The 22974-nt window shown below is 36.6% G+C and overlaps 2 protein-coding genes across 3 annotated transcripts; both read left to right on the forward strand.

The window, feature by feature from the left end:
• The first annotated feature begins 4454 nt into the window (after window positions 1–4454).
• Window positions 4455–7294, forward strand: LOC114162443 (succinate dehydrogenase subunit 7A, mitochondrial-like). Of its 2 annotated transcripts, none has more exons than XM_028046338.1 (4): window positions 4455–4614; window positions 4722–4790; window positions 5301–5403; window positions 6871–7245. In XM_028046338.1, exons 1-4 carry the CDS (start codon window positions 4558–4560, stop codon window positions 6924–6926), a joined length of 285 nt encoding a protein of 94 aa, XP_027902139.1. In that variant the 5' UTR covers window positions 4455–4557; the 3' UTR covers window positions 6927–7245. The 2 variants fall into 2 exon arrangements, with proteins under 2 accessions (XP_027902139.1, XP_027902140.1); XM_028046339.1 differs by having other exon boundaries at window positions 4463–4614; window positions 4725–4790; window positions 6871–7294.
• A 3903-nt stretch (window positions 7295–11197) lies between these two features.
• On the forward strand, window positions 11198–11848 carry LOC114163424. The gene is made up of 2 exons (XM_028047741.1): window positions 11198–11392; window positions 11480–11848. Exons 1-2 carry the CDS (start codon window positions 11198–11200, stop codon window positions 11846–11848), a joined length of 564 nt encoding a protein of 187 aa, XP_027903542.1.
• The last annotated feature ends 11126 nt before the right edge of the window (window positions 11849–22974 follow it).

A 22974-nucleotide genomic window follows, 5' to 3' on the forward strand; every position in this document is an offset into this window, starting at 1 on the left:
AAGTAAACAAAATATTAAGGTACGAATCTTCTTCAAAAAAATCAAAACAAAATAGTCTTCAATATGTTCTAATCATATAAAACTGAAAAAATTAACAAAAAAAAGTCCTGAAAATAACCAAAAAAATTTCTTTTCAACAAAAACATCACAACATCTTCCAAAAAAGATGAACAAATAATATCTGAAACAAAAGGAAACTTCTATAACGTCTTTTAAAAGATAATACAGCACAATAACAAAGTACAAAAAAAAAGGAAAAAAAAAAGGAACAAAAAATAAACAAAAAATAACATCAGAAATTTCTTTTCAACAAAAACATCACAACGTCTTCTAAGAACGATTAACAAATAATATCTAAAACAAAAAGAAACTTCTATAAACGTGTTTTAAAACATAATACAGCACAATGACGAAGTAAAAAAACAAAGGATAGAGAAGAAAGATGCATCAAGAACAAAAAACAGTAAATACAAAATATTTAACTTTTAAGAAAATAAAATAAAATATCAACAGCAAAGATCAACACATAAAATGTAGTTCAGAAGTTAAACAAAATGAACTTACGGAACTAAGAAAGAAAGGAAGAAGAAGATGAAGAAATACAGAAGAAGGAGGAATGGAAAAGAAGGAAACCTGGAGAAGAACAACGCAGGTAACTTGCCTTGCAGAAGAAGAATTTTCAAATATAACAAAATGAACTTACGGAACTAAGAAAGGAAGGAAGAAGAAGATGAAGAAATACAGAAGAAGGAGGAAGGGAAAAGAAGGAAACCTGGAGAAGAACGACGCAGGTAACTTGCCTTGCAGAAGAAGAATTTTCAAATGTCATAGCAAATGTCCATCACATCATTTAACTCTCTGCACCACCAAAAACACTATAACACCAAAATGACTAAAATAAACGGGAGTGTCTAATTCAGTAACTTCATTATCCTAACATTTTCTTAGATATATAGTAGATTATTTTTGGTAAAATATAATCTTAAAATTTTCTTATTTTATTTTTTAACTTTCATAAAAGAATAAAAAGTTATCCTATTCAGGTAACTTTGTCAACTTTATCAAAAATTTGTTTGTAAAAAAATTATTTTCCATAAAACATTTATCATTACAGCTTAATTAGATTTAAGTGAATCTTTTTAAAATCTATCATACGGGCTTTGCTATACTGTCTAGTATTGCGTTAGAAGAAGTCTTTTTAGATTTTTTTATCATAGACAAAAGACATGTTAGAAGACAAATGCATTCAATATATTCGTATTAATATTTTTTCTTGGATTTATTTGTTGGGAATTTTAGGGCTTTTGATAATATGAGAGATATAAGAGATATATGTGATATGTTATACGGAGGAACATGTTTTTGTATTTTATTGATATACTCTATATATAGAGCAAAATATAACAAATATCAAGTATAAAATATTTATAATATCTCACTCCTAATCTAAAATAATAACAAATTTCTAAAACTGACACATATCTCTAAACTGAAATATTTTCTAAAAACTAATTTAAATAAAAAAGATATTAAGTAATATTCTCAACATTCCTCCTTGCTTAATATCTGTTTATTTTATATCTTCAGATTTGATTCTCCATCTTTTGATGCTTGATTTTCTCCTCTTTTTGTGTTTGCAATATTTGTTTTTCTCCTTCTTCCATGGCATCACATCTTTCTTCAATTTGGCATCATCCTTCATATTTCTTCTTATATCAGCATCATCTTCTTTTTCTTTGTTCGGTGTGGATTTCATTGGAGTGGCATTGGACCTTTTGTGAATATTAAAATGTGAACCTCCATCTACTTTCTTCCAAAGATATTTATCTTCTAATTTTGATCCTTCTTTCATGTTCACTTTCTTTGTATCAAATTCCTCCTTCATAAAATCCAGCGCAAATCTTTTGTCTTTCATGTGGACTTTAAATACCTCTATGTTGTTTGCATTTTTGATCACACATACTTTATTTTCAAAGGAGACCTTATAACCTTTCTCTAACAATTGAGCAACACTTAACAAATTCTGGGTAATCTCAGGAACATATAAGACATCAAAAATTAATTTGATACCTGAATGAGTTTTAATTGAAACTGTTCCTGTACCTTTCACAGCAAGTTGTTCTCCATTCCCAATTCTTACCTTGGAAATATTTGATTTATTCAGCTCCTTGAAAATTTCTCTATCATGAGTCATATGGTTTGTGCAACCACTATCTATAATCCAATCTTTTGAAGATTGGTTGGTTGTGACACATGATGTTGTAAAAAGTAGATCTTCCTCTGATTTATCCTCATCTGATTTATTCTCCACAATTTGAACATCTTCTTCAGAATCTTTAGATTTGCATACCTTTTCCACATGTCCCAATTGACCGCATTTGTGACATTTGACATCTGGCCTCCACCAACACCAATTGGGTTGATGACCTTTTCTCTTGCAATGGGGACAAGATGGAAAAACTTGTGTGTTGTTGTATTTGCTCCTTCTATTTTTCTTGACTATGAGAGCATTATCTTCCGTGTAATTTAAATTACCTTCAACCGCCTCATGATCTTCTCTCATCAATCTTCGTTGTTCTTGTGCTTGCAAGGCATGTATCACCTCTGTAAAGGTGATTGTAGACAAATCTTTTGTGTTTTCTAAGGAAGCAATAGATGCCTCATATCTTTCCGGCACCGTCACCAGAATTTTCTCAACGAGTCTGGAATCTGAAAACTCCTTTCCCAACAATTTTATCTTGTTGGCAATACCCAACAATTTGTTTGAGTATTCTTTAATCGTCTCTGACTCTTTCATTCTTTGCATCTCAAACTCCCTTATCAAGTTCAAAACTTTCATGCCTCGAATCTTCTCGTTCCCTTCATATTCTGCTTTCAAGTATTCCCATATTTCTTTGGGAGACTTTAAAGTCATGATCCTGGTCATAATCATTTGTGAAACACCTGCGAACAAGCATGATTTTGCCTTTGCCTTTCTCGTTTTCTTTTCTTTATGCGCTTTCATTTGAGCCATGGTGGGATTTTCAGACAAGGGAACATCATCTTCCTCCACAACTTCCCATAGATCTAGCCCCTCTAGATATGTTTGCATCCTTACCGCCCATAGATCATAGCTTTCACCATCAAAGAGTGGAATAGCGACGTGCGACATATTTCCTTCCATTCTATCGGCAGTAAGAACAATGGCTCTGATACCAGTTGTTGGGAATTTTAGGGCTTTTGATAATATGAGAGATATAAGAGATATATGTGATATGTTATACGGAGGAACATGTTTTTGTATTTTATTGATATACTCTATATATAGAGCAAAATATAACAAATATCAAGTATAAAATATTTATAATATCTCACTCCTAATCTAAAATAATAACAAATTTCTAAAACTGACACATATCTCTAAACTGAAATATTTTCTAAAAACTAATTTAAATAAAAAAGATATTAAGTAATATTCTCAACACTCATACACCTGAAGGGAAAATATACCATATGAAAAAGGAAAAAAAAACAACAAGGGACTCACCCTTGAGGGGAGATGTTGGGAATAGTCCAAGTGTGAGTCAAAAAGTCCCACATTGGATAGAAAAGACAAAGTTAAACACCATATAAGAATAAAGACCCATAACAACATTGCCTTAAGGTTTTGGTGTAAAAGTGGTGTCTAAGGTCTTATATGTGTAAGACTAATGTTATATAACCATATAGAACCACAATCTCTCAATGACCATAACTATGCCATGACCATGACTATAAACCATATATGAAAAAATATAACCTATCAATGAGTGACCCCTTTGGTTATGGTTATGCGGTCAGTCACATCGGTGACCCCTTTTGTTTATGGTGGTGGTTATGCGGTCAGTCACTCCGAACCATCGGCTCTGATACCACTGATAGGTTATATTTTTTCATATATGGTTTATAGTCATGGTCATGGCATAGTTATGGTCATTGAGAGATTGTGGTTCTATATGGTTATATAACATTAGTCTTACACATATAAGACCTTAGACACCACTTTTACACCAAAACCTTAAGGCAATGTTGTTATGGGTCTTTATTCTTATATGGTGTTTAACTTTGTCTTTTCTATCCAATGTGGGACTTTTTGACTCACACTTGGACTATTCCCAATATTTAACATTATTTTATATTTTAAGTTTACCAATAAGTTATTCAGTATCTTTCGATTTTAAAAACAGTACAATTTAATAAATAAAAGAATACACGGACGACCTAATGAATTGAAAAAAAAGAAGAAAGAAATATGACGAACTCAAAATTGTTAAATTAAATAATAGAGGAATAAAAGAATAGTGAGAAAAGTACAGTTAAATTTATATTTTATGATTAAGATGAATTAAAAAATATAAAATAAGTTCACAGGGAGTTGCAAAATTTAATAATTTAAAACACATTTTAATTAATAATAGAATAAAAGTACATTTTTAACGGAAAATTCCCATGTCTAGGGTGGTTTTATTGGTTCGTAATTTCTTCCTTCAACCATCTCAGCTTTTTTCCGACGTCGTTTCGCATCAAAACGCTTAAACAATGGCGTTCTTGCTGAACAAAACAGCCATTGCTTCCCATTTTCGATCTCATTCCCAGGTATCGTTATACTTTTTCTATAACAAATTGAATCATAATCATTACCAATTTCATATAACTTTCGGTTTTCTTTTTTCTTATACTGAAAATCCATTTTGAGAAATCAGAAGACTGAAGATTCCGCTGCTTTTCCGCGCCGTCGATTCCACGTTGAACCTGGGCCTCGTGAAAAAGCTGTAAGGTTTTTTTTTTTTTTTTGTTATTATTTTTTCACGATCAAGTAATTTTGTGCATCTAGATCACCTACTTCTACTCATAATTACTTTGATTTAAACAGGGAAAAAAATTTCGGTTTAAAAAGACCTCCTTCATGAAGTTAATGAATAAAAATGGAGGGTTTTCTTTTAATAGATTCTGATTTTAAACAAATATTGGCATTAGGATTAGGCAAATTTCTGAAATGTGATTTTGATCTGTCTCCACGAATCAGTCTTTTGACTTAGGTATTGCAATGAATAGGTAGAGCATTTTCTACTTGTGGTATCGTTGAAGGAAATAAAACAAGCATTTGCGTTTTTTTCTTTTTATATATATTATTTTTGACCTTTTGCGAATTCCATGTAAAACCTCACTTAAGTTAACATGCCCATCGGTCTTGGCACATTTGTATTGCTTAGCAGACACAAGTTTTGTGATTTTTTTTGTTTGCTTGTGCATTCATTTTTACTGCTTGGGTTTTGTTTCAGCTCTTGGCCGAAGATTCAATTCTGAAACCCTTCAAATCATATAAGAAGAGTGTAAAAAAGCTCAAAAGAATTGGAGATGTTCTGACAGTTGTTGTTGTTGCAGGTATGTTGTCTTTAAACTCTGATTTTGATTGAAGGAGTGAGAGTTTGGAAATGGAAGTTGAAAGACTTCGATGTGAAAAAATGAACTGTGAGGGGTACTTTGTTATCTTTTAAGGATTGAAATCGCTTGTTAATGAGCTAAAAGATTTTATGCTTGTTTGAACTGGACTTTGTTGTGACAGTTTACGTACTTGTGAAGCAGTCTGGAATCTTAACTCTATTAGTTGCTAAATCATTTGATCGGGCCTCGTGATTTTTCTTTGAATGTTGCTTTTGTTTCATTTAAATTTGTTGGCCTTACTCTGATTCATGCATCATTCTAAACGTTAAATTTATCCTTGTACTCCCAATAAACGAACTTTGAAAACCATAATTTTGATGAAAACTTAGATCATGGTTTTTATATTCTTTCTATTAAGTTCTCAAAGCAGGTAACGACTTGTGAATGTTTTTTATTCCAATATCAATAGCTTCCATTGATTTAAGTTGCCCAATTTTAGAAAAAATAATCCGTGTAATTTCTTAAAATTAATTTGATCTAAGTTTTGTCTGATAAGATATCAGTTTTTTCTTTTATGGTTTAATTTTATCTGGTTGTTTGAGGAGGGATTGTGTGACATGAAGAGGTCGTAGTGGTGTTTTCCAAATTAAATTAACCAGCCTAATGCACATAGGGGAGTCTTTTTTTTGAGTAAGCTTCAAAGGAAAAATAGATTGTTCAAATCTGTTTGAAATTGGTTTCTCCGAGGTCAAACACATGAGCAACTTCGATGGAAATGGTCTAAGCCAGATTTGATTTTTGGCTTAGGCAAAGCCCTCGGTGATTTGGAACTACAATTGGCCTTATTGTCTCAGCAGTTGATTGCTGAAACATGATTATTTCAGGAGTAAATTTGGATTACTGAATATGATAGATTACAAACGATTTATTTTGAAAAAAATTTCTGAAATTGGAAAGAGGACATGGTACTGTTTAGTCCTTTGCGTGTGTAACTTTTGGATTTTAGATATTATCATTGTTACATACAGGGCCTGTTTATGATAGAGCCAATAGGACGTATTTCTTTCCTGAGTAATATTCTGTGTACATGTCTCCTTTCTATGTAGATCGTTTCCTCAAATGTAAGTAACTTTAGCATTGAAAAGAATATTCTAGTATTTGCTAAAATGTTTCAGATTTTTGTGAAAATATTTTAGCTTGTTTAAATCTTGATTTCTCAGTTGTTTCTTTTCATGGACCCCTTTTACTGCGTTCTGGCATTGTTCACAACTGGAAACATGCGTGAATATGATGACAGCACTTATTAATAGACGATTCTACATGCACTAAATATTCCGTATTACCTATCTGTGTGTATTTGAATATACGCTAGTCTGTAGTATGTTACTCCTCCTGAAACAATCATGTTAATTTCTCTTCCTGTTCCGTCTTTTCAATTTTCTTGTTTGCTTGTTTATAATGTTTCAGGATGCTGTTACGAAATATATGTTAGAGCTACACGAGAAGAAGCACAGAAACAGTAACATTCTGAAGTTTCTTGATAAAGCGAATATGGGAGTTAGTTTTGTGTTTTGTTGTACTTTGGTGGCAACAATTCGGACTATTATTGGCCATTTTAGAATAAGTGGAAAAATATTTGAACCAAATTGCATGTGAGTTATTAGTTTTTTAACCATTTCAGATATGCTGTGTGATGATTACAATTTCGTGGTTTTTGTGTGAGAAACAGATAGGACTCGTTCAACCGAGTTTTCCAAGGGGTTGGTTGTGACGATTCTATGAGATGTTTAAATGCAATTCTATAATCAGGCTTTGCCTGAAGTGTTAATTGTCTGATAATCATATTGAAGGGAATTGTAATGTGGTGTTGGCCAAATCATTTTAATGGGAATTCTAATCTATATTATGCTAGTTGTATATGTATGTTATCTTGCTTTGATAAGTTTCTCTATAAGCATTTTTAGAAGAAAAAATATTAATTACTTTTTCTACAAATACAAATTAACTTATATTAAAATGAACACATAGAAGATTTTTCGTTTTTTTTTAAATAATGTATATTAGTCTTAAATATGTTAGTGTTCTCTTAATGAATTCATTTTATTATTTTGACCCTAATTTTTTTTGGGTCAATTTATATCTATTTAATATAAAGTTTTACTGATATAATTCATGTTATCAGGGTTTTGCCATTAATCATGATTTGACAAATAAAAGAATCATTGATCAATAGATGTCCGTATCTCATGGTAACATTATATTTTATATCTAAAAATTATCATTTAAAAGCAACACCCTGCCCAATGAGAATTAAAACAATTTTACGATTACAGCGAAGTTCATTCTAAATATTTTAAGCATCTATTAGGCTTAAGGACATTTCCTTCCGATCAGAATTGAAGATAATTGTAATTTGTAGATTTATAATCAGAGAAAGTGACAATCGAAATATTAGATGACAAGATGAATAACAAACTTAATTTTGAAGGGAAGTATAAAAGATCTATAAAAGTTGACAATTTGAAGATTGACATCATGGGAAATGTAATCAAATTTATATTAAAATGTAGGTAAACAATTCAAGTAAGATTATAAATGAATATATATTTTTTTTAAATATGAACCTAAACGACTAAATATATAATTTGAGGACAATAGTAGAAAAATAAAGTTTTTTTTCTCTCTAGAAAATGGCTACTTTTTTAAGTTCAGACCTGATATGTTTCTTGTAGAAAATGCATACCTTTTTTTCTCTTAAGTTTACACATTAGTTATTTAAGTTCCATTTATTTTCTGCCTAATCCTTAAGGACCGCTTCAAAGTTGATTTGACCTAGGGCTGGCCAAACGAGGGGAAACATACCTTAAGTCTGTCCTAGCCTAATCTTTTCTTTTCACTCTACAGAGAACGCAGCCGTCACGCTCCATACCTCCTCCAGAGCTCTGCTAGGGTTTGATCCTACGCCCCTTTCAAGCTAGCCAAATCTCGTTCTCCTGTCACCTCTTGAGAGTTCGTTTTCGAAGCTGTTAGGTTCGTTGAGTCAGGTGTCGAAGTCGTTTGCTAAACCCTTTCCAGGTAAGGGGAGCTTGAGCTTATAGTATCTGTAATTTTTGTATGCTTCTGGGTCTGAATCATATGTGTGATGTATGCTCATGGTTGATTGTATGATAGAAGTGAGAACATGATTTCTTTTGGCATGTGTTCTGTGTTTCTACGAAGTGTACAGTGGTGGACACTGTCTTTCTCACCCAAGCGAGCTTGTCTCGCCTAGGCGAGACTGACAGAGCTCGCCCAGGCTTTCACGTGCAAACTGTCGCCCAGGCGACTAAAGTTTATTTTTGAGCGAGGCGTGATCTCGCCTAGGTGAGGATGAACTCGCCTGAGTGAGAATCCGTAGTGACCGTTGTTCAAGGGCTCGAGTTCTCGCCTAGGCGAAGAGGAACTCGCCTGAGCGAGAGGGTCTCTCGTTTGAGCGAGATTGGGGCAGGTTTTGTGCTCAGTGTGAATGGCCCATTGGTATGGTTGCTTGTTGTATGAACCGAGAAGCATGAGATGTATGAATTGTTGTTTATGCATGATGTTTGTATTAAGGGAACTTTCTGATTGGTTGGTGAAACGTGTACAAAGTGTGAGTAGGATGTAATTCCATAGCTCTTGTAGGGAGAGCTTATGGTGGTGCCCCTTAATGGACGTAATTCCATGGGTCCTCCTAGGGGGAGTCCATGGTGGTGCCTCATTCATTGGACTTAATTCCACGAACCTCGAGGTGAGGGTTCATGGTGGTGCCTACACAACAAGACGTAATTCCACGAGGATAATGTGGTGGTACCTCACGGCCAGGACGTAATCCCATGGAGACCACGTGGTGGTGCCTCTTGTAAGGGTGTAATTCTGCGAAGGCCTCGTGGTGACGCCTCACCGCTAGAGCATAATTCCACTATTTTGTGGTGGCGCTTGATTATACGTATCCTGATTTTCTAGTATTTGGAGTGGTAATGGTTTGGTATCTCTTGTGTGGTTTTCCATTAATTATGCTTGACTATGTGATTGGACCTTGTGTGTTATAATATAATTATTTTGTGCTCTAGCTTACCCCTTTCGCGTGTTTGTATGATTGTGTGTGGTTTCCTCCATTGCGATGATCATCAATTTTATTGATGTGAGCAGATGGGAGAACTCTTGGCAGTGGTAATGATGGCTGGAATGCTACAACTTGATGGATTGGACGGGTATTGGGCCCACTATGGGGCCCATCGCTGAAGAATTTATTAGCTATGTTTTTCTTGTCTGTACAAGATCTAGTACCATTAGTTCACTAGTATTTTCTATTTTAGGCCGTGTGGGGCCTCTTTTACGTTTTATGGATATGTTGGGGTACAGAGTACTTCATATACCAAATCTTCGTACTCTCTGGATATTATGTATGTGGTGTTTTTATTAAATGGGTTTATCTATTTATTTGGGATATTACATTTATGGTATCAGAGCGATCGTTCCTTAGGTCTGTGGACTTGGTGTCCACTTAGTTTTGTCTGTATCTTTTTGTGTGTTCTTAGCTAATTCTTGTCCTATCGAGCCTAACCAAGTGATTTCCTGTGTGCTAGTGAACTATGGCACCATCTCGTAGGACTCCGCAATCTTCCCAGGGCGATGTGCCAGATATCGCCAAAGCGATTGAAGTAATGGTAGCTGCTATGACGCAGCAAAGTACGACAATGATGCAATAACACGAAGCATCAATGCAGCGACAGGCGGTAGCACTAGAGCAGCAACAACTAGTGATGTAGTAGATGGAAGTTGCTAGGGTGGCTGCAAAGGACGCTCACAGACAACGTATGGAGGCCCTCCGCTAGCTGGAGGAGAACAGGGTAGTTGTCCCTGCTTTTGGCTCGGAGCCATGACCTACGACCAGGGAGTAGAGTCTGAAGGAGTTTCTGAAACACCACCTAGTGAAATTTGGAGGCAAGACCAGTCCAGACGCAGCAGACCAATGGCTGAAGGACCTGGAGAGGATATTTGATGCTAAGATGTGCCCAAAGGAGAGTAGACTGGCATTCGCAGTGTACATGCTCACGGGTGAGGCTGAGCACTGGTGGATCAACATGAAGTCCATTATGGAGGAGAGGCAGGAACCAGTTACTTGGGATGTCTTCAGGAGGAAGTTCCTCTCCGAGTACTTCCCGGACAGCGTCAAATATGCTAAAGAGGTAGCATTTTTGCAGTTGACCCAAGGAAGCAAAATTATGACTGAGTATGCAGAAAAGTTCAAGCATCTCAATCGTTTCTACACCATGTCGCTGGATGAAGAGTGGTGATGCAGGAAGTTCGAGAACGACCTCCGTGGAGATCTCCGTTTGATGGTGGCCCCGCTATCCATCAAGGACTTTTCCGCCTTGGTGGAGAAGGCAAGGGTCATGAAGAAGATGAAGGTAGAGGTGGAAACTCAGCACCCATCCCAGCAGAGAGTGGGAGGACCATCTGGGTCCAAGCATAGGCAAGAAGAGAGGAGGAAACCCTATACTAGGCCCCATTTCCAGTCTCAGGGGTCTAGGGAGTCTTCTTTCCAACAAGACAGGATTTAGTGCTACCAGTGTGGGGGACCGCACAAGAGAAATGTCTGTCCCCAGCTTGCAGGCTTCAAGAGGTGCAACAACTGTGGCAATGAAGGTCACTTTGGGAGGGACTGCCCCACCCTTACTAGGGCAGTGACGCGACCTCCAATACAGACTCCTGCGTAGAACCAGTAGAGGCATAGAGGCAACAAGCCTCAAGCGACTGTGGCAGAGTGTACGCCATGACCGGGGCGGAGGCAGCAGGTTCAGGTAACCTCGTTATAAGCCATTGTATGATAGTTGGAAAAGCTTGTTGTGTGTTATATGACTCTAGAGCGACACACCCATTTGTGTCAGATGCATGTGTGAAAAAGTTGAGTCTGCTGGTGTGTGAGCTACAGTGTGAACTTGTGGTGTCTACTCCGGCATCGAGTATGGTCAGAACATCGTCCGTGTGTGCTAGGTGTCCAGTGGAGGTAGAGGGACGCAGGTATAAAGTAAATCTGATCTGCTTACCTCTATAGGAGTTAGAGGTGATCTTGGGAATGGATTGGCTCTCTGCCAATCCCATTCTTATAGATTGTCGAGAGAAGAAGCTACTTTTCCCCAACTCAGAGGAGCCTGAGTTGTTAACATCTCAGGGGGTTGTGAAGGAACTACAAGGGGGTGCACAATGTTACATAATCTTCACACGTTTGGAGTTGGAGAAAGAGGAGAGGACGTCAGTTATACCAGTCAGGCATGAATTTGAGGATGTGTTCCCGGCAGAAGTGCCAGGTTTACCTCGTAGTAGAGAAGTGGAATTCTCTATTGACCTAGTACCGGAAACCGGCCCGGTGTCGATGGCCCCATATCGGATGGCGCCGGCGGAGTTAGTGGAACTCAAGAGTTAGATTGAGGAGCTTTTGGTGAAACAGTTTATACGACCTAATACGTCACCTTGGGGAGCACCAGTGCTCTTGGTAAAGAAAAAGGATGGGAGTTCACGCCTGTGTGTGGACTACAGGCAGTTAAACAAAATGATGATCAGGAACAAGTATCCCCTCCCGAGAATAGATGACCTGATGGATTAGTTGCATGGGTCATCGGTGTTCTCGAAGATTAACTTGCGGTCGGGTTATCACCAAATATTGGTGAAGGCGTATGATGTGCAGAAGATGGCCTTCAGGTCCCGGTACGGACACTGTGAGTGTGTGGTTATGCCTTTTGGTGTGACCAATGCTCTAGCGGTGTTCATGGACTACATGAACTGGATATTCAGACCGTTCCTAGATAAGTTTGTCGTAGTCTTCATAGACGACATCCTTATCTATTCCAGGACTCAGGAGGAGCATGTCGAGCACTTGAGGGTAGTGCTTGGTATTCTGAGGAAGAAACAACTGTATGCTAAATTGTCCAAGTGTGAGTTCTGGATGGACGAAGTGCAATTCTTGGGGCATGTGATATTCGCCCAAGGGATAGCAGTGGACTCAGCAAAGGTAGAGGCAGTGATGAAGTGGGAAAGTCCCAAATCAGCAACGGAGATAAGAAGCTTTGTGGGTTTAGCAGGGTACTATAGAAGGTTTATTGAGGGATTTTTCAAGATAGTGGCGCCCTTGACGCAACTTACACGGAAGGACCAACCTTTGACTTGGACGGACAAGTGTGAGAAAAGTTTCCAAGAGCTTAAGCGGAGGTTGACGAGTGCTCCAATCCTAGTGATTCCCGATATTGGAAGACCTTTTGAGGTCTATTGTGATGCCTCTCATCTAGGGTTGGACTGTGTGTTGATGCAGGAGAAGAAGGTAGTGGCCTACGCTTCGAGGCAACTCAAGGTACATGAGAGAAACTACCCCACTCATGACTTGGAGTTGACGGCTATCGTGTTTGCCTTGAAGATCTGGAGGCACTACCTCTACAGTGCTCAATTCCGGGTATTTAGTGATCACAAGAGTCTGAAGTACCTATTTGATCAGAAGGAGTTAAACATGAGACAGAGAAGATGGATGGAATTCTTGAAGGATTATGATTTTGAGCTTTTGTACCATCCAGGGAAGGCGAATGTAGTAGCCGATGCTCTGAGTAGGAAGACGGTGCACACCACTCACCTCATGATCAAAGAGGTGGAACTATTGGAAAAATTCAGAGACATGAAACTGCAGGTGGAGTTGGAATCATGATTCATTAGATGTAGTAATTTGACCATATCTAGTGACTTCCTGAACTCAGTTAGAGAAAGACAGTTATTGGATGCTAGTCTGAACAAGGTGAGAGAGTAATTGGGGTCGGAAGAGGCAAAGGACTTTGCTTTGGGTAATGACGACATATTGAGATTCCAGGGCAGAGTGTGTGTGCCTGACGATGTTGAGGTGAAGAAGTTGATCCTAGAGGAAGGACACAAAAGTCATCTTAGTTTGCATCCGGGCATGACTAAGATGTACCAGGACCTCAAGGAAAATTTCTGGTGGCAAGACATAAAGAAGGAGGCGACATAGTACGTGTCTGCCTGTCTGACTGTCAGAAGACAAAGGTGGAGCATCAGAGACCCGGTGGGATTATGCAGCCCTTAGACATACTGGTGTGGAAATGGGACAGCATCTCGATGGACTTTGTGACCCATTTGTCACGAACTGTTAGGGGACACGACACTATCTGGGTCATAGTGGATCGATTGACTAAGAGTGTCCACTTCTTGGCGATGAACCTGAGAATGTCTATGACTAAGTTGGCTCAATTGTACATCAAGGAGATTGTGAGGCTACATGGAGTGCCCTCAAGCATCATATCAAATAGGGATCCACAGTTTATTTCTCGGTTTTGGCAAACACTACAGGGGGCTTTGGGAAGCAAGCTCACGATGAGTTCAGCCTATCATCCTTAGACAGATGGTCAGTCTGAGAGGACGATCCAGTCACTTGAGGACTTGCTACGGACATGCATACTGGATCACTTGGGCGCTTGGGATGAAGTGTTACCATTGATTGATTTCACCTACAACAATAGCTTCATGCGAGCATCAGGATGGCACTGTGTGAGGCTCTTTATGGCTGGAAATGTAGGACTCCTTTGTGTTGGTATCAGGATGGGGAGGCGGTGTTGGTTGGACCAGAGTTATTGGAACAGACCACCGAGAAGGTGAGATTGGTGAGGAACATAATGCAAGCTTCGCAAAGCAAACAAAAGGCTTATGCTGACCGCAGGAGGAAGCCTTTGGAGTTCGCAGCCGGAGATCATGTGTTCTTGAGGGTGACCCAAACCACTGGGGTGGGAAGGGCTCTCCGCTCAAGGAAGCTTTCTCCTAAGTTTCTAGGCCCTTATCAGATCTCGAGGAGGATTTGACCAGTAACTTATGAGATAGCTTTGCCTCCTCAGTTGGCAAATCTTCACCCGGTATTCCACGTGTCGTAGTTGAGGAAGTATGTATTTGATCCGGCTCATGTGTTGGAAGCTGAGGATATACAGATCAGGGAGGACCTCACTATGGAAGTACCACCCATTGCTCTAGAGGATATCAAGGTTAAGGAACACAGAGGAAAAACAATCAAATTGGTCAAGGTCATCTGGGATCGGAGGGCTAATGACTCTACTTGGGAGCTACAGGAGGATATGAGGAAATCACACCCCCATCTTTTTACCTAGTAAGTTTTATTTTCGAGGTTGAAAATTTTTCCTGTTGGGGAGAATGTAAGGCCCATTTATTTTCTGCATAATCCTTAAGGGCTGCCCCAAAGTTGATTGGGCCTAGGGCTGGCCCAACGAGGGGAAACATACCCTAAGTCTGCCCTAGCCTAATCTTTTCTTTTCACTCTACAGAGAACGCAGCCGTCACGCTCCATACCTCCTCCAAAGCTCTGCTAGGGTTTGATCCTACGCCCCTTTCAAGCTAGCCAAATCTCGTTCTCTTGTCACCTCTTGAGTTCGTTTTCAAAGTTGTTAGGTTTGTTGAGTCAGGTGTCAAAGTCGTTTGCTAAACCCTTTCCAGGTAAGGGGAGCTTGAGCTTATAGTGTCTGTAATTTTCGTATGCTTCTGGGTCTGAATCATATGTGTGATGTATGCTCATGGTTGATTGTATGATAGAAGGGAGAACATGATTTCTTTCGGCGTGTGTTTTGTGTTTCTGCGAAGTGTACAGTGGTGGACACTGTCTTTCTCGCCCAAGCGAGCGTGTCTCGCCTAGGCAAGACTGACAGAGCTCGCCCAGGCTTTCACGTGCAAACCGTCGCTCAGGCGAGGATGGACTCGCCTGGGCGAGAATTCGCAGTGACCGCTGTTCAAGGGCTCGAGTTCTCGCCTAGGCGAGGAGGAACTCACCTGAGCAAGAGGGTCTCTCGCCTGAGCGAGACTGGGGCAGGTTTTATGCTCAGTGTGAATGGCCCACTGGTATGGTTGCTTGTTGTTTGAACTGAGAAGCATGAGATGTATGAATTGTTGTTTATGCATGATGTTTGTATTAAGGGAACTTTCTGATTGGTTGGTGAAACGCGTGTGAGTAGGACGTAATTCCATAGCTCTTGTAGGGAGAGCTTATGGTGGTGCCCTTTAATGGACGTAATTCCATGGGTCCTCCTAGGGGAGTTCATGGTGGTGCCTCATTCATTGGACTTAATTCCACGAACCTCGAGGTGAGGGTTCATGGTGATGCCTACACAACAGGACGTAATTCCACGAGGATAATGTGGTGGTGCTTCTTGTAAGGGTGTAATTCCGCGAAGGCCTCGTGGTGACGCCTCACCGCTAGGGCATAATTCCACTGTTTTGTGGTGGCGCATCATTATACGTATCCGAATTTTCTACTATTTGGAGTGGTAATGGTTTGGTATCTCCTCTGTGGTTTTTCATTAATTATGCTTGACTATGTGATTGAACCTTGTGTTATAATATAATTATCTTGTGCTCTAGCTTACCCCTTTCGCGTGTTTGTATGATTGTGTGTGGTTTCCTCCATTGCGATGATCATCAATTTTATTGATGTGAGCAGATGGAAGAACTCCTAACAGTGGTAATGATAGCGGGAATGCTACAACTTGATGGATTGGACGGGTATTAGGCCCACTATGGGACCCATCGTTGAAGAATTTATTAGTTATGTTTTTCTTGTCTGTACAAGATCTAGTACCATTAGTTCTCTAGTATTTTCTATTTTAGGCCGTGTGGGGCCTCTTTTACGTTTTATGGATATGTTGGGATACGGAGTACTTCATATACCAAATCTTCGTACTCTCTGGATATTATGTATGTGGCGTTTTTATTAAATGGGTTTATCTATTTATTTGGGATGTTACAAGTTAGAAATGAAATTTAGTTTCACTCCTTAAATTTTTTATTTTGATTTGTAAAATAATTGACTTAAAAAGTGTAGATGGTAAATCGACGTAAAAAAAATTTAAAATATTTCATATTATTGACATGCAATTAACTTAAAAAAGGAATATTTTTGCAAAATACGTTTTGAAAAATATTTTTAACGTTGTATTTGACAATCATTATTAGATGCTATTCTTGCAAAAAATTACTTGACAGTGTATCTGTCAATTTAACACTTTGTCTAATCTTTTCTATTAGACAATTATTTGTAAAAATACACAATTCATCAATACTTTCTTGTTGTGTATTGTGTATGTCTTCACAATCTTCGATGCAAGATTTGGTGTGAAGAGTTACTTATCATTTATGTTGGTTACCCTTAAACTAATGTAAAACGTGTATTTTCTACTTAATTTTTTTTTTGTCATTTTTATGTCGTTTAAAATTTTACTAATGTAAGAATAGGTAATGCTTATGTTAATTTCTCCCTAAATCGAAGTAAAATCCTTCTTTTTTTATGTTTGTTAACGATATAAATCAACAAAAATGACGTCATATGATTAACCGATGTAAAATAAGTTCTATCTCACTAGTATTTAAATCGACTGTAAAGTGTCGTAATTAGCCACAATTAACCCATGTAAAAAATCTGTTTTAGATTATTGAAATCAAAATTTAATAAAATATTTTATGTTGATTTTGAGCTAATTGTAATAAAAGGAGACGCAGAAATAAAAAGCTTTTATATGAAAGAAATGACACATATCACAAATGAATAAAATAATGTAAAGTAGAAAAAGTTGAAGATAAATGGAAGAGAGTTAAAGTTGATGTTATCAAATCTCAATGATTAGCAAATCTATGTGATTTAAAATCTTCATTTTAATTTTGGTAATCTATGTAATGTTAGAAAAGAAAAGAGGAAAAGGGATAAATTGGTTTTGAATTTTCTTTTTAAAAGGTTGATCCTTTGCTTTAAGAGTTTTGAAAAAAACTCTTTTTATCAAAATTGATTGTAATTGATTTAAGAATCAAAATGGATAAAGATTAATAAGATAAAAAAGAAAGAGAAAGAAAAAAATCACACAAATTTGTAGTGATTCTAATTATAAATGATCCTATATCTAATTATTTAACCTTACAATAACTTCAATATATTATTTTTATATGTTTTATACAAGGATGTCAAAATAGGTCAGACCTGTCGGACCGGCCCGCCAGCCTGCTAAAAAAAGGCAGACCGGGTTGAAATTTTTAGCCCACCAGCCCTCCAACCCATTTTTTTATTTTTTTTTAATTTTTTTATGTTTAAAATTAAAAATAATTAAAAAGTAATATTTTTTATATTATATAAATAAATTTATATATACAAAATACATTTATAAACAAAAATTTATAAAAAGTTAAAAAAAAATTTAAAAATTTTTAAAAAAATAATAAAAAATTAAAAAAAAAAACAGGTCAGCCCACCAGCCCGACCTAAAACGGGACGGGATATAATATCTAGCCCGTTTTTGAGTGACAGACCAGCTCGACCCGACCCGTTTTTAGCAGGCCACAGGCGAATCGGGCCAAAACGGATCAGACTGGTCCATTTTGCAACCCCTAATTTTATACAAACACTTAGCACAAAGAAAACCTACATAAGACATCAAATAACACAAGATCAACTCCTCAATGGATAGCAACTCAACAAAAGAAACATATTAAAAAGAAAATAACATAACAAAAGCATCACAAGAAATTTTGTTGCACAACTCAACCACCGAAAAATATCTTTGAACAATCTTGAATGTACACTTTTAACAAAATGAAAATAATTCAGAAAGATAAAAAATAAATGTAATATTATTTTTGAAAGTACATCATATGTTTAAAAGAGTGAATCAAAATTTTTATTTAAAGAGTGCAGAAACAATTTAAAAACTTATTACACTCATTCAATCGATTATCTTAAGTTGATAATTGATTATTCTCCGTAAAATTTGAAAATCATTTAAAAATATTCTTTGATTTAATAAGTTAAAGCATATGTTAGTCGATTATTTCAACATTTTATTTATTTCAAAAAACAACTTAAAAGAAAGATAATTGACTATTATAAAAATTCTAATCAATTATTTTTTGGAACACTTTTTTCTACTATTTTTTAATAATTATCATGTTCTGAAACATATCACCAAAAATTGAATCGATTACTTAATATCTTAATCTATTAAAGTGGACTTAAATTGTTTTTAAAAAATTGTGTTGGTTAATTTTAAGATTGGTTATGTGCTAAAATTAAACTCTTGTAAATACATTTGGGTAGGACTCTCAAATACATTCAAAATGTTGAGAATATTACTTAATATCTTTTTTATTTAAATTAGTTTTTAGAAAATATTTCAGTTTTAGAGATATGTGTCAGTTTTAGAAATTTGTTATTATTTTAGATTATGAGTGAGATATTCTAAATATTTTATACTTGATATTTGTTATATTTTGCTCTATATATAGAGTATATCAATAAAATACAAAAACATGTTCCTCCGTATAACATATCACATATATCTCTTATATCTCTCATATTATCAAAAGCCCTAAAATTCCCAACAACTGGTATCAGAGCCATTGTTCTTACTGCCGATAGAATGGAAGGAAATATGTCACACGTTGCTATTCCACTCTTTGATGGTGAAAGCTATGATCTATGGGCGGTAAGGATGCAAACATATCTAGAGGGGCTAGATCTATGGGAAGTTGTGGAGGAAGATGATGTTCCCTTGTCTGAAAATCTCACCATGGCTCAAATGAAAGCGCATAAAGAAAAGAAAACGAGAAAGGCAAAGGCAAAATCATGCTTGTTCGCAGGTGTTTCACAAATGATTATGACCAGGATCATGACTTTAAAGTCTCCCAAAGAAATATGGGAATACTTGAAAGCAGAATATGAAGGGAACGAGAAGATTCGAGGCATGAAAGTTTTGAACTTGATAAGGGAGTTTGAGATGCAAAGAATGAAAGAGTCAGAGACGATTAAAGAATACTCAAACAAATTGTTGGGTATTGCCAACAAGATAAAATTGTTGGGAAAAGAGTTTTCAGATTCCAGACTCGTTGAGAAAATTCTGGTGTCGGTGCTGGAAAGATATGAGGCATCTATTGCTTCCTTAGAAAATACAAAAGATTTGTCTACAATCACCTTTACAGAGGTGATACATGCCTTGCAAGCACAAGAACAACGAAGATTGATGAGAGAAGATCATGAGGCGGTTGAAGGTAATTTAAATTACACGGAAGATAATGCTCTCATAGTCAAGAAAAATAGAAGGAGCAAATACAACAACACACAAGTTTTTCCATCTTGTCCCCATTGCAAGAGAAAAGGTCATCAACCCAATTGGTGTTGGTGGAGGCCAGATGTCAAATGTCACAAATGCGGTCAATTGGGACATGTGGAAAAGGTATGCAAATCTAAAGATTCTGAAGAAGATGTTCAAATTGTGGAGAATAAATCAGATGAGGATAAATCAGAGGAAGATCTACTTTTTACAACATCATGTGTCACAACCAACCAATCTTCAAAAGATTGGATTATAGATAGTGGTTGCACAAACCATATGACTCATGATAGAGAAATTTTCAAGGAGCTGAATAAATCAAATATTTCCAAGGTAAGAATTGGGAATGGAGAACAACTTGCTGTGAAAGGTACAGGAACAGTTTCAATTAAAACTCATTCAGGTATCAAATTAATTTTTGATGTCTTTTATGTTCCTGAGATTACCCAGAATTTGTTAAGTGTTGCTCAATTGTTAGAGAAAGGTTATAAGGTCTCCTTTGAAAATAAAGTATGTGTGATAAAAAATGCAAACAACATAGAGGTATTTAGAGTCCACATGAAAGACAAAAGATTTGCGCTGGATTTTATGAAGGAGGAATTTGATACAAAGAAAGTGAACATGAAAGAAGGATCAAAATTAGAAGATAAATATCTTTGGAAGAAAGTAGATGTCCAAGTGAAGAAAGTAGATGGAGGTTCACATTTTAATATTCACAAAAGGTCCAATGGCACTCCAATGAAATCCACACCGAACAAAGAAAAAGAAGATGATGCTGATATAAGAAGAAATATGAAGGATGATGCCAAATTGAAGAAAGATGTGATGCCATGGAAGAAGGAGAAAAACAAATATTGCAAGCACAAAAAGAGGAGAAAATCAAGCATCAAAAGATGGAGAATCAAATCTGAAGATATAAAATAAACAGATATTAAGCAAGGAGGAATGTTGAGAATATTACTTAATATCTTTTTTATTTAAATTAGTTTTTAGAAAATATTTCAGTTTTAGAGATATGTGTCAGTTTTAGAAATTTGTTATTATTTTAGATTATGAGTGAGATATTCTAAATATTTTATACTTGATATTTGTTATATTTTGCTCTATATATAGAGTATATCAATAAAATACAAAAACATGTTCCTCCGTATAACATATCACATATATCTCTTATATCTCTCATATTATCAAAAGCCCTAAAATTCCCAACACAAAATATGTTTTCTTTAAACTTATTTTACTCTTCAAGTTCAACATGTAATGTAATGGATATTTAAATTTTAGATTTTTCTCTTCACATAATTACGATGATTGTAGTTCGTTTTCCATATTGATTCAACTTATTAATATACTGTGAATTATGTGGTGTGTGATTTCTGCATTGTCTTCACATGCTTTACATTTTTAGGCTTTGTTTGGATGGAAGAATAGTTTTGGAGCGGTGGATTTGAATGCATTTGAGTAGATTTGGAAGTGAATGTGACGTTGTTTGGATTAAGAAAAAAAACTATGATTTAAGTGAATTTGAAAGGAAACTTTGTGTATGATATAATGGGAAAGATATATATAAAAAAGAATAAAATTATATAATTATCATCATTTATGAGTTTTATTTTCAAAATCACCCAACTCAAATTCCTATTTTATTAAGTGCAGTAACATGGTTTTAAATTTCAACATGATTTTGGTCTATTGATTTTAGAAAACATGTCTCGTGAATGAACTTTAGGAAGCCAAATTAAGTTAATCTAGTCTACACAATTTACTATCATATTGAAGACCTAGATGAAGGAAAACAACTTCAACAACACCTCTCCAGTTGGAGCACCACGAACAACTAAAACCACACTAGTACATTTTGGGCTTTCTAACTCAGGTTTTATGTCTCGATAATTGTAAAAACGAGACATATAAACATGCGGTGATAATTTTGTAATTTATACAACATTTTATGCCTCAGTTACTAGTTGACCCAAGGTAGAAACTAGTCTTATGCCTCAGTTCTAATGGACCCAAGGCCTAAAGCCTATCCAAATTTTCACCCTCCCGCCACTTGGAATTTTTGAATTTAAAACAAAAGCTTTATGTCTCGGTTGTTATTGACCTGAGACAATAAAGTCATTTTATGCCTCGGTAGCTACTAGCTCGAGGCATTAAAGTGTCAACAATTTTTTTTTCTTTTTTTTTTGGACTCTATGGCTTAGGACCCAAGGCAGAAGATGATGATATGCCTCAATTTTCAATTGAACTAAGGCTGAAGGTGGGATAAAAATTCCCAAAACCAGAAACAGTCCATCTCCTTCCTCCGGTGCACGAAAACCCTAACCCTCTTATTTCCCTCTCTGATCCTCTACGTAAGTTTCACCAAGGAGTTGGAGAAGTGTAGCAATGGAATGGCTAACGACTTTGCATTCTAAATGGGTTCATGACATTGTTGTGTTCGTGACTTTGGTTGCGGTGGTTATTGAGATCTCATGGAGGCGCTACTATGCGGTGAATCTCGTGATTAGGGTTCGCACAACTTGATTCAGATGTTGCAGCGTTGAGTTTTCTGGCATGGTGGACACGTATTGGCCAAGTTCTCTAGTTCGTATGCATGGAAGAATCCTTGGGCGTTATGGATCGTTGAGTTCGTTCTGTCTTGCTGCAACAGGATTTTGGGGAAGAACTAGTTCGTTTCGTGAGTGCGGGAACGTGAACGAAGCAACGTCAATGGTTGTTCAAAGGTGTTGTGTCATTCTCGTTCTACTTGTGGTTGCACTTCTAGATATGCTCTGCCAGCTGTTTCAACGTGCTTCGTGTGGTGAAGATGGTGTGGAAAGCCGGAGTGAAAGGCCGAAGAAGATGAGAGAAGGATCATTTATGCATTTTTTTTTTAATTTTTAACGTATATTACGCCTTGGTTGCCATCAGAACCAAGGCAGTAATGACGGGATATATCTCGGTTGAGAACCGAGGTAGAAAGGTGATCCTTTGTACCTCAGATGAATATGCCTCCAGTTTTAAACTGAGGCCAAATGGCCAAAATAACCACGACATAAACTCTTTCCTACATTGGTGCCACTCCACCACACAACACCTTACAATTTAGCCACACTCCTTAGTATCAACACAAGGCCACCTAGAAACATAGTCATAGAGCACACGAGCAACAAGGATTATAACTTCACGTTCAATTCAAATGCACCACAAAGGTGAAACACTCAACATAAATACACTCAACAATTACATCCTTCACGTGTTTAATGCTATATTGAATACTAAACCAGCCTTGGTCAATGCATGTTCAGGAATCTAAACTATTCACCCACAACTTTGGCAAGGAATCTTGCTAGAGAGAATCTTTGCAAGATGCAACAAATGCATGTTAAAAATGTATCAATTGCACAATGCAAATTTTGAAATCTTCCAA

Source organism: Vigna unguiculata, chromosome 9 (assembly GCF_004118075.2).
Source record: "Vigna unguiculata cultivar IT97K-499-35 chromosome 9, ASM411807v1, whole genome shotgun sequence".
NCBI classification, from domain to species: Eukaryota; Viridiplantae; Streptophyta; class Magnoliopsida; order Fabales; family Fabaceae; genus Vigna; species Vigna unguiculata.